Source organism: Parus major, chromosome 1A, assembly GCF_001522545.3.
Source record: "Parus major isolate Abel chromosome 1A, Parus_major1.1, whole genome shotgun sequence".
Classification (NCBI taxonomy): Eukaryota; Metazoa; Chordata; class Aves; order Passeriformes; family Paridae; genus Parus; species Parus major.
Genome location: NC_031773.1, coordinates 3,437,163 through 3,449,628, shown reverse-complemented (window position 1 = coordinate 3,449,628; position 12,466 = coordinate 3,437,163). Strand labels below are relative to the sequence as shown.

At 46.0% G+C, this 12,466-nt stretch overlaps 1 protein-coding gene across 3 annotated transcripts in view; it reads right to left on the bottom strand.

The window, feature by feature from the left end:
* The window catches only part of LOC107205129 (store-operated calcium entry regulator STIMATE-like), a 34,732-nt gene that overhangs the window by 13,533 nt on the left and 8,733 nt on the right, over nucleotides 1–12,466 (bottom strand). For all 3 annotated transcript variants that reach the window (XM_033514512.1, XM_015629348.1, XM_033514513.1), the window contains exons 2-4: nucleotides 4,570–4,618; nucleotides 4,255–4,350; nucleotides 2,455–2,576 (exon numbers count right to left, since the gene is read on the bottom strand). In XM_033514512.1, the coding sequence (XP_033370403.1) occupies nucleotides 2,455–2,576; nucleotides 4,255–4,350; nucleotides 4,570–4,618 (267 nt within the window). The remainder of the gene's footprint in view (nucleotides 1–2,454; nucleotides 2,577–4,254; nucleotides 4,351–4,569; nucleotides 4,619–12,466) is intronic.

The window sequence follows — 12,466 nt, the reverse complement described above, 5'->3', positions numbered from 1 at the left end:
ATGGACCTTAAAAATATCACATAGTTCCAAACCCCTTGCCATGGGAGCTTCTCAGGGTCCCATTCAACCTAGCCTTCAACACCTCCAGGGGTAGGAGTTTGTTAGCTCTGAGTAGGTGTAAGGCAACCCTCATTCCCCAAAGCCCACCTGTGCCAAGAACACAATCCCCAGTCTCTGATCGTAGGAGCCAGGCATCCTGAGAAGAGACAGCATTTCCAAAATGCAGTTTCCCGTGCTTGAGGCAATTCAGAGTGTAATCAAGAGCCTTTGGGCAAAAGATGGAGGAACATCAGCAAACAGGAGCCTTTGATTCCCCACTAGCTGTAGAACAGGTCAATCCTGGCTGCAGCAGTGTTCGGCCACGAGCTCAGGCACAAGAGAGGCTGATCTCAGAATGCCTGTTCCTGGGTTTTTGGCAATATGGAAGTAATTGATTTTTCTGAACAATTCTGGACAGCTGGATGCTTAAAATAGCAGCATAGATTTAAGTGCTTTCCCTCCCCTTTTGGGAGGGAAATGGAGATTTTACTTCTCCATTAATGCAGCTATTGCAGCTGCATGGGGGAGCCAGCCAGGGCTCTGGAGGCAGGAGAAGCACCCACAGCAGGAGGAACTGCTGCAGCCCACACCAAAGGACAACTGCAGTGGTTTGCATCAGCTGCAGGGATGCTGGAAGGACACAGCTGTGACAGATTTTTCCTCCAAGTTAATGCACAAAGATGGGTACTGGCTCTACTGGACAAAACCACAACTGTTCTGTTCTGATGGCTGGAGCAAAGGCACTGACTTGCTGTTTGCAACATGGATTTGGTGCTCCCCTGCTTCTCTCCTCTGCAGGACTTATGTTGCTTCCCTCAATCCTCCTGAGGAGCAAAAGTCTGGTACAGCAATTAGCCCAGAAAATGAATCATATTCCTGGAGCCTGCATCAAACTGTACAAAGCTTACAAGCGTCTTCCCAACTGTTTTGGAAGTTACTTAACACCAGAGATGAGGACGGGAGTGTTTTCCTTCCCCAGCCCTGCCACAGGATTGCCTTGGACATGTCACTTGGCTCCCACCTGAATTTTCCACTGGGGTCACTCTGGCCAGAGACCTACACCAAAAACTGTAAATGGTGGATGAGATATTTAACCCCCAATCCAAGAACCAAATTCAAGCAACAGCACAAACTTGTTTTTTCACTAATGACAGCAAGATTTTCTCAAAGGAGTAAGCTGTTTCTGCAGTCTAAGCCAGCCCTAATGAGAGGCCAGCTCAACAGAAGTTCATCAGTGTCCTGCCAATACACTTTTCATGTTTTTTGCTTCTGCTCAACTGCAGACGTGGCACATGAAGCTGAAGCCGTGTCCTGAGGTGGTTGGGCTTCCAGTCCCTCTTGCTCCAAAGAGGAAAAACTCCAGTTCCTGAACTAAGAATATCTGGATTCTTCTGCTGTCTCATCTGCCTGACTTTAGGGATCTATTATAAAGGAGGAGTTTTTAGGGAAAATACAAAAGGTGGTCCCCCCACCAAACACCTGCTGTCAGGATGCTGAAACTGCTCTGGGGATCAGCCTTTAAAGCCAGGTTTGAGGAGAGCTGGCCCTGCCACATCACATCATCTCATTCCCAGTCTGTAGCTGCTTCTGCTGCCTCACAAACCCAGCCAGTCCCTTCATCCTCTGCCATGACCCATCTGCACAGGCTAAGTTCACAAGGCAGTGGGGTCTCCAAACTAATCCTAGTCAGGCCCCAGTTTCACCAGCTCAGATGCCAGAGCAGCTACTAAAAACACAAAGAAACACAACTAACTTCAGAACAGACTGAATGATTAACATCTTAAAGGTAAGCCTGCAATTTTTATGAACAAGATGTATTTTCTGAAACATGACTACATTCATCTGTACATTAGATGTAAGGTAAAATAGGCAAAGCATTAATTTTTCCATTTCCAACAGCTTCTCCAGCAAGCTGGCTCTGCTCTTCTGGAAGGGAACTGCTACCCTCTAGTGGGGCTGGCTGAGAGCAGCTTTTTGGAGAAGTTTTTTCCATCTCAAGGCAGGAATTTAAAGAGAAAGAGGCCACACTTGAGAACTCAACGTTTGGGGTCACACTGTGCCTGGCTGATCCCTACTACAGCTCAAGGCAAATAAAGAACAACTCCATATCCTGAATGGAGAGGGTAGGGAAAAACCCACGAAGAACCCCACAAAAGAACCCTACACACCTTAATTTACCATACAGATGTCCTGGGGTATATTCTACATTCCAAGAAATACTCAGCTTTTCCTCCCCACCCTGCCACACTCCAGTGGTTCCAGAATTTAACTCACCCTCATGAGCTCTTTGAAGAAGGGGTAACAGAAGGCAGCTGCTCACATTTCAGCCCCAGACTGTAGTTTCTGCCATTTTCTTGTCCCCATTCCCAGCTGGGAGCACACCAACCCCCTCTGGGCAGGGCTGGTGACACCTACCATACTCCCCAAAGACCAGGTATGTGTATTTCTTGTGCTGCACGATCCAGGAGACAACTTTCACACCCAGCCAGATCAGCAGCATCCCCAGCGTGGCATCCAGGATGAAATTAATGAGGTAGCTAAGAGCAGAGGAAAATTCAGGTTTCAGCTGTGTTCTGAAGTCTTATCCAAAATCTTTAATTTCATAATGGAAATTAATTAAAAGAACTCCCAAGATTTTAAATAACTCTGCTTTACAATCCAAACTTGCTTCCTTTTTCTTTCATTGCATTTTTCTAAGCCTTACCAGCAATTTCTTAGTTTAAATGCTGGTTCAGGAGAAAAGGGACAGGCTCTATCAACTCTCTGGCACTGCTCATTTATTCACATAGCAATAAGTACTTCTTAAAAGTTACCCCTCCAAAAAGCAGGCTTTCCATTTGCAGCATCATTTTTTTCTTATTAAAAAGAATGAGATCTCAAAAGTTTTGGAGGAATCAGAACCAAACTGTTCCAGAATTTCACACAAGAAAATGGCAGCTTTTTGGGCACCACAGCTGCTCTACAAACTGGGCAGCAGAAGAGGCAAGAAATCCATTTTTCTGAGCAGCTGCAAGAGGCTCCCAAAAACAGAGAGACAGACTGAGAGGCAGGTTTTGAGGGAGGTGATGGGCCCTGGCTCAGCATCAATAACCCTGAGGTCCCAAAAACCTCTAGTTCAGGTCCCAGAGCAGATCCAGGAGCTGAACCCATCCCTGCCAGGAGATTTTGGCTCAGTGGATTTGGGCTCTGCAGCTCTGGATGTTGAAGAGTCACTGGGCAGAGTGCCAGAGGCAGGAGACCTGCAGGGACCTTCTGGGGATTGCAGGGTCCAAGCTCTAATCCAGGGCTTGGTATTTTCATGAACTCCAAAAAGAAAAAAGAAAATCACATAGACTAATGTGGGGTTTTTTTATGCAGTTTTCCATTATTGCAATATTTTCTGCCAGATTTCTGCAGCATGAAGAAAATGCCAAGCACAAGGCTACAGCATTTCCTTTTCCAGAACTCGATACTGCCTCTGAACCAAGAAACTGAAAACAACAATCTGCTTTTGATATCCACTTTGAAAGCATAACATTAAGTTTTTCTAGATCCAAAAGCTCAGGCTGGCTTTTTACAGTTTCCAGCTGCTGAAATCAAGAGCATTCCATACAAACATGAGGTTTGGTGGTTTATACTGGGCAGGACACAGAACATGAGCCTCAAAGCCCAGGGACAAGGCTGGAGGGTTTTAAGCTGCCTAGTTCAGGATGACAAGTCAGGCAGTGCAGGGAAACATAAAACACACATGAAAAATAAACAACACACCCAAAGGGCACAGCATAAGCATGAAAGGGTTTATTTTAAAACACTGTCTGTTTAAAAAAACAACAATACATCATTTGAGAGGTTATGTGCAGCCCCAGCCAAACTCCTGTCTGCTTAAAGAAACATATCAAGGTGAAGCATTTTAATATAAAAAAGGAGATGGGCCAGGTTCTAAGGAGCATTTTGAAGCCTAAAGGAGCTCCTCAAAACGAGATAATACTGAAACTAAATTTTTATCTGCAAAGTGGCTGAAGTAAAGATGACACTTACACAGTAAGTCGGAAGTTTGGTTTAGAAATCCTCTAAATATGACCAGCAAAAAAGACAGCAGAGACAAAAACAAGCCCAGCAGGGTTTATCCCCATGCAGTGCTTCAAATGGATCAGTTTCCACTACTTATGACCCTTCCCAACACAATTCTCCCTTTGACACATGTAGGGCATGAATGCAAGTGCCCTGAGTACTTACAGAGAGCAAGGGTCTTCCTCAGTGAGATCAGACAGAAAAACATTGGCAAAGTGGATGAAGAGGGCACCTATTGCTTGCTTGGAGGTATCATAAAACCTGGAGGAAAACACAAGATTTTCTGGAGGAGTTATGCAGGGAAATTTATTTCTGGTGAGCACCAGCTACTTTATGGAGGTTTCCTTGGGAAGCAGCAGCACATTTCATTTAAAAATTAAATGTCATACAGGACACACAGGGGGCCTAGAAGACTGTTAGTATAAGAGGAAAGAAACATTTTAAACACAGTCTTTTCAAGTTTCAAATGAAAAATCTCACCATATCCTCCAGGGACGCCTCTCTGCCTTTGGTTCCTTAAATCGTTTTACTGCAAAGAGAATTAGAGAGGTTACATTAGCCAGATGAACCACTCCACGTGTGCAGCCTGCACCCACCTTCACTGCAGAAGCACTCAAAAAGTCCTGCAGGACCCTCAGCATGTGCAAGTTTAAAGCTGAGGAAAGCCAAAGGACCTCCCCCAGGGCAGTGGTGGAATCACTGTCCCTGGAAGTGTCCAAAAGACACAGATGTTGTGCTTAGGGACACGGGTTAGGGGTGGGCTTGGCAGTGCTGGGTTAATGGTTGGACTTGATGATCCTGGATGGCTTTCCCAGCCATAATGATTCCATGGCTCTGTTCTCTGGCCTGGATGCAAGCCAGCCAGAGGCAGTGTCTGCACCCAGGGGTCAGCAGGATGGACAGCAGAGGTGTTTGGAGAGAGCCATGTGCTCTGGCATCCCTCAGAGCAGCATTCCTGTACCGTGGGAAGTGACCTAGGCAATGCTAAGGGAGGGGCCATCACTACCCACCAGCCCTAATAACCCTTCCAGGCAACTTGGAATTACAGTGCTGACAGTGAAGGAGCTCTTCACTCCTTGAAAACACACAAGGTCAGGTAACTGCTCTGTTCTCTCCAGCTGTATTTGAGCACCCAGGCCGTCCCCAAAGGGCAGCCTGGGCTCCTTCCACTGGGAAATGCCTTCCTGATCCAACGTGGAAGGATGCAGGGATTTCCCTGACAGCAGCCTTGACATTTCAAAAGTGCAGCTTTGTGCTGCTTTTACTGGCAAGGTGGCAGGGCAACAGATGAAAAGACGAGGGTGATAGGACAATGAGGAACCTTTTTCAACTAAATGAAGAGATAATTAAAAGAAGATACTTAAAAGAAGGGATATTAAACTGAAGATAAATTCCTTACTGTGAGGATGGGGAGGCACTGGAACAGGTTGGCCAGAGAAGCTGTGCCTGTCCCACCTCTGGAAGTGTCCAGGGCCAGGTTGGACAGGGCTTGGAGCAACCTGGGACAGTGGAAAATGTCCCTGCCCATGGCAGGGGGTGGAACAAGATAGTCTGTACGGTCCCTTCCAACCCAAACCATTCTCCAATCCTGTGATCTCCCCTAACCCCAGGACTTCAGGCACATGCAGGGTTTTGGTGTCCATCCCAAATCCACAGAAAACCAGCACTGCAATGACCTGGTCCATTATTGCCTGTAATGAGTAGCACAGCATCTCTCAAGTTACACCAGACATTGCTGCAGCAGTTTTTCCTACCCCTGTCCAGGAAAAAAAACCCTCCTAGTTTCCCTCATCCATCTGAATCCCACCATGAGATATCCCTGCAGCAATGACTTCCATCAGCACAGACAAGATCTGTCATCACTGATGTCCTTCAAAGGCCAATTTTCATTTCACCTACCCACAAGCACCAGAGCCATGGACCAACCAAGTGGCCAGAAGTGTTTAAACCAACGCTCATCTCATGGGGGCAAAGAGCACAGCGCTGCAGAAAAGCTCTTGGAGGGGTCTTCAGGCCACCAGGCCAGCCAGCTGACCACTAGCCCAACCAGAGCAGCACCAGGGGAGATTTTCATTATTTTTCTTAATAAGAAGTGACATGTTATGTATCCACAGCCACTCAGGCTAGAAACACAGTAATTCAGTGTGATAAGATGACAAGTAAGAGGTAAGAAGTTAATGGTGTGGTGCCTTGTTGAACACAGCTTGTCATGCCTCATTAGATTTAAGAGAGTTATCTGAGACTGTGTAATTATCAGAGACAGTAAAACTGTTGTATTAAAGATAAAAGCTAGCATTATAGAGAAATAATTAACTGCTTAATAGGGCATTTACTGTGCAGAGCTGCAGCAGGCTGTCTCCAAATTAAACCAGAAATCCAGCCAAGATTACCAGAGCTTAAACAGGGAGCAGAGTTGTTTGGTAGCTGTGACCTGGGTTAGGGGGGATGTTAAATCCACCCAGGAACAGCACCACATCTCTGAAGACTCCAGGAGATGGTGGACCCCTCCATGAAGCAGAACTTCTGTGCTTAGTGAGCACAGCAGGGCTCTGGAGACTGAACAGCAACTGCAAAGTTTCCCTCTCCTCTTCCAAACACTACAGAGAACTGAGCCCTGGCATGCACAGACTCGGATGGAGAAAAGCTAAAATCTCCTCTGTTCTTCTTAAAATGTGTTTCCATTCACTGCAGTCCACTCAGCTTTACACCAGCTGTAGGTGGGTTTGCTGCTTGGGCTCAGACAGATCAGTCAATCCTTAATATTTACTTCAAGGGAAGTTAATTAAATATGTAGCTTACTGCATACAGAGTTGCACTAGATGGAAGAGAACCCCCATTCAATTAGATTGAAAATGATACTGGAATGTACCTGGTCTCTACCAGAAGGCATCAGGACCCTGTTCCCAACCACAGGATTGAGGATTTTAACGCCGCTTCCCTTCTCAGCTTCGTCCATGGGCAAATCAAGCTGCCTTGTGCAAGGAAGCAATGTTACTGCACATCTTAGAAAGAAATTCTTCCCTGTGAGGGTGGGCAGGCCCTGGCACAGGGTGCCCAGAGAAGCTGTGGCTGCCCCTGGATCCCTGGAAGTGTCCAAGGCCAGGCTGGATGGGGATCAGAGCAACCTGGGACAGTGGAAGGTGTCCCTGTCCATGGCAGGGGGTAAAACTGGATGATCTCTGAGCTCCCAGCCATTCTGTGACTCTGAGATTTTGTAAGATCCAAGGGAAGGGCACCCTTTAAACATGAGCAGAGCCCCAGTGGGATGGTGCCTGCCTTCCTCAGGGTGTGCCCTCACAAGTTCCCACTCCTCCCCTACGCGGCTCCAGCTGCTGCAGACACAAAGCTGTGAAGCTGAACCAAAAGGGAAGGAAGATGAGTGACAATTTGAGAGATCCCCTGCCCACAGCAGAGAAAGGGTGGGGCAGGAAACAAAATACTTCTCAGCCTTTCCTCTTCAGTCAAGGACAATAAAGATCATACATGCTTGAAATTCCCTCAGAACCACCAGACTGGGTGGAAGCTGACATCTGAATGAGAACCTGTAAAATGTTAAAAAAAAAAAAAAAAAACAAACATAAAAAAGATTTGCTGTAGTCTTTCAATGCAGATCTGGAAACATTCAAAAAGCTAGAAGGTAAAAGCACAATGACAGCTGTCCTCACTCTTTTTCCAGGGTAATGTAGAGGTTAATATTGGTTATGGTGTTCTCTTGATGCAGTAGAAAGGGGACAGACAGCTTTGCCTAAGCCCTAGACAAAGACAAATGCTGTGAAGTTACCAGAGCTTGCCACAGTCAACATCCCACAGCCTACTTCTGCTTTTAAACAAACTTCCTGATTATAAAAATTGATTAAGACAAGGACAGTAGCAACAACAGCCCTATTCCCTTGTGCTGTTCCTCACCCATGAGAGAACATCCTCCCTGCATCCCCCATTGACCCCACACTGCATTCAGACAGATTTGCTGCAGATTTGTGTACCAGCACAGGTATAAACCCCCTAAATTAAGCAGAATTAGCTGCAGCATCAACCAGCTGCTGATCAGGAAACAGGCTACCAAGTCAGGTTTCTACAAAATTATAGAGGGAAACTTACTTCCCTTGGATATGGTTAGACAAGCCTGGCTGAGAGCCAGACCACCTCCCTGACAAATCTTAGTGCAATCAGCCACAGGATTCTGAAGCTGAGGTTTGGGAGGGAGGTGTTGACTCAACAGACAGAACTACTGGGATCTGATTTACAGGGATCCAAGCCTGACCCCACTTAGCTCAGCAGCAGGCCTGGGAGGTGGATACTGAAAATGAACCACATATGAGAATTTTATGTGCATTAATACACCCAAATTGTGAGAGGTCCACCAAAAATAAAGCCTGAAATACCGCAAACTTGTGATACTGCTACCTGCTTTTAAGAGGGGATTAAATTGACTGCCATAAACCCCATCTTGAGGGTCACATCCCACTAGCAAGAGGGTCAGGACTTTATTTCTGGCGTGTTCCAAAGAGGACTTGGAGCTACTGTACCAGGGAGGAAACAGAAGCTCTTTCCCTGCCCAACCTCTGTTATTTTCAGCAGTACAGTCTCCAATGACACATTTCAACCTATTTTGCAGGACACACCCTTTCCCAGGCTCTTTCCAAGCCCCAGGCAGGAAAGAAGCCAACATGCAGGATACAGAGCCAAAACCCTGGGGTCTGCACTATTCTTAGCCTGAGCATGCAGCCACTCAGACAGCTCGACCCCAGACACAATGGCAGGAAGCAGCAGCCACTGTTTGCAGAGAGCAGCCAAAGAGCTGCTGGCCAGAGCAGTGTGAAACTTATATCCCCCATCACTTCAGGGAGCAGCAAAAGTCCTGGTTTTCCTCCTCCAAACAGCTGTCAGTGCTTTGAGGACACGGACTGCTGCTGACTTCCATCCTCAGGTTGGCACTAGGTGTATCTAGTCATTGCCCCCCAAAGAGCCTTGTACCAGTGTTACCAGAATGAAAGCACCTCTAGCAAAACGGGCAGAGGAAGGAACAGAAATTGAAATTGTGTTTATGGAATCACAGAATGGTTTGATTGGAAGGGTCTTTAAAGACATCTCGTTCCAACTCCGGGACACCTTCCACCAGAGCAGGTTGTTCAGGAGCCTCAGCTGGAACATTCAATCTTCTGGAGACTCCAACTGCCCCAATGAAGGCCACAGAGAACTCTGGCATGGTTGTCAGTTTTAAACTCTACCCTTTGTGTCTCATTTTTACACTGATATTTAAAGCTGTTATTTTAGCCAAGTGCCAGGTGGTCATCAACCAAAGCTGTGAGATAATAAGCATCAGTCATGCTTTGCACATTGAGAACAGAACATATTATCTGCTGACACAGCAGGTCCTACAGGACACCTGGACAGAGGCTGGGCTCCAACTCAAATACAGAGCATCCAGGAGGAGGCAGCCGTGACTCCCTCCATATAAAGCATCACTATATTGCAAGCCAGCGTTTTGAAAAAATGGAGTTTAGACAAGGAAAGATAAAGTAAGACCATAAAATCCAAGATCATTAAGAGAATACCACCTGAAGGATGAAGTGATGCACAAGCAGTTAACAAAGAATCACAGTTTGAGTTAGAAGGGACCTTAATGATCATATACTTTGATCATTTTAGCACTAAAGACAGGATTTTATCCAAACCCAACTTTTATCATTAAAGTCTCTCTGCCATACAGTTTTCTTACAAATGGTGTTAAAAAAAACCCAAAAACAATTCAATAGAATTGAAATTCAATAGACTCCTTAAAGCTTTGCATGCTCCACCCCATTAATTTCCCTGTACAATTTCTTGTCGCATTAAGTCACCCATAATATCAACTGCTCAGCCCATGTTACAGAACCAACTCAGCCAGGTGCAAGGTGCTCAGCTGCCTGTGGATCACAGGTAACTTCTCACAAAGCTCTATTCTACCAGCTCATTTCACATCTCCCCCAACCCCTCTGTTCTCTCAGGAGCTTCCCAGTCCCCTCTCAGCTTCCACCACTGGGTTTGGCCGCTTGAGGAGTGACAGCCAAGGAGAGGTCAGAGCAATCAACAGCTGCAATTCAAAAGCTTTGTGGAAAGCTGTGTGCAGCTTAATGAAGCACACTGAGTGCTGCACAGACCTTCCAGCCCACAAAGTGCAGCACGTGTTCTCAAGCTCATCCAATTTTCAGATGTACTGAAGCAGAAGAGAAACGTGCTGAGAGTCCTGCCATGTGCAGCTCGTTGCTTAACCCACAAAGCTACACATAAATCAGCAAGGACCCAAGCTCCACAATGCCAGAGATGGTTAACCTCTGTGGCCTTCTTTTTCTTTGGAGGGATGTCCTGGGGTGACTTTATGATACTGGTATCCCAAATCACCTGGTTTATGTGAAATATTAAATTCTTCACCTTTAAGACTGGCTCTGAGAGCGAAGGGGGAGAAGAAGAAGCCACAGTTTGTGTTGAAGAAAAACATCACTCCCCCACATCACTCTCCTGGACTGTGGTGTCTGCAGCACGGACAGACAGCGGGACAGAGCTGCTCTTTGGCTTTTAGTTAGTTTTAGCTAGCTGAGGCAGAGGAGTTCCCTGGACCTTTTTTTCCCTTTTTCTTGTATCTGTGCAAGCCTGCTCTGGACTGAACACCCAGCCAAACCCCTGGAGCTCACCCCTGTGGCCCACCGGGGCCTGGGCCTCAGCACTTTCCAGCACAGGAGGGACTGAGTGAGCCGAGCTACACCACATGAAAAGGACTTTTCTTCCTGGATTTGCCATCCCATCGAACAGTGAGATGTTTTATTGTTTAATATTATTCAATTTCTGTTAAATAAACAGCTTTTTCCACTTCTCTCCAAGGCATTTTTTTTTCCCAGACCAGTTGTGGGGAGGGGTCATTTAAATTTTGTTTTCCTGGGAGAACCCCATTTGGAGTTTTCTCCCAAATTTGCCCTAAACTAAGACAAGGGAAAAGCATTTACAGGGGTGAAGTTGGAATTTAAGTGTTCTTGTGTGTGAACAATTAAAGTCACACACAGTTATGCACTTGTGTGATAGCAAGCAAAATCAGCAGCACATGTCTTGGGCATGGTAAGCCTGCAGTGTTTTTGTGTCTTGGGTAGATTTATTTCAGAACAGCATGGAGGTCTGGACAGATCAAATGCTCTAGCATTTCTTTCTTCTTTTTCTTGACATGGACTCCCACCCTACCCTCATGAGATATTTTCAGTGTAAAGTCAAAACACAAACCAGAAAGCACTCAGGATTCTTTTGAAGCACAGAAACAGCATTTCACTTCTAACTACATACAGCAACCACCCTGAACCCAGCACTGGGGCAGAGTCACAGGATGGTTTGGGTTGGAAGGGTCCTTCAATGGTCATCTTGTTCCAACCCCCTGCCATGGACAGGGACACCTTCCACTAGACCAGGTTGGTCAGAGACCCATCCAACCTGACCTTGAATATTTCTAGGGATAGGGCACCCATCATCTCTCTGGGCAACCTGTTTCAGTGTTCCAGCACCCTCATTGTAAATAAATTCTTCTCATACTTCAGCTAAATCTATCCTCTTTCAGTTTAAAACCACTGCCCCTTTTCCTATCACTACAGGGCCTAATTAAAATTCACAAAAGATGGGTTAAGTTTGATTTATCTGGTGATGAGTGCAACAGGTTCCATGAATCCCTCTCAAAGATCAGACACTTCTCAACATGAGGATGATCTCACCCATTTCACCACCCAGGAGAAAAATCAACATTGAAAGCTCAGCTGGAAAACCCACAGGGATCAAGAAAACACAGTCCACAGATCAAGGGGCTACTTCTGATTTCTTTAATAATTGTTTTCTACCACAGAGACACTATTTCTTTTACAGCAAGTCTGGCAAATTCCTATTCTGTGGCTCTGCCTCAGGACAAACTACTTGGAGCAGTGTCTAAAACACCATCTCAGCATCTCCAGCACCAAGTCCTGCCTGGGGGTCACACCAGGGTCCCTACTGCAAACAACTCTGCTTCCTTAGCTCAAGGCAAGATGTGCTGGAAGAGTGTCTCCAGCAGTGACATGCATGAGAGAGGGACACTGCTGTCACAGGAGTCAGCATAAAGACATTTTCAAAAGCAAAGCTAACAACCAGATTTCACACTGGGTTGTGGGAGCTCAGTCCAGTCCAGCTTTTCTTGCCTGGCAATATGAGTGTTTTCCAAGAAAAAATGTATTTTCATACCAACATTACAAGTGCTACTACACCTCATTCAGCAGCTCAGAAGGCTGCCAAGACAGTTTCAGAAAATGAAAAAGCTGGAAGAGAAACAAATGTTTGTGCGTGTCCTCAACATTGTTCGTGGTAGAGAAGAAAATGAGTATACCAGCTCCAG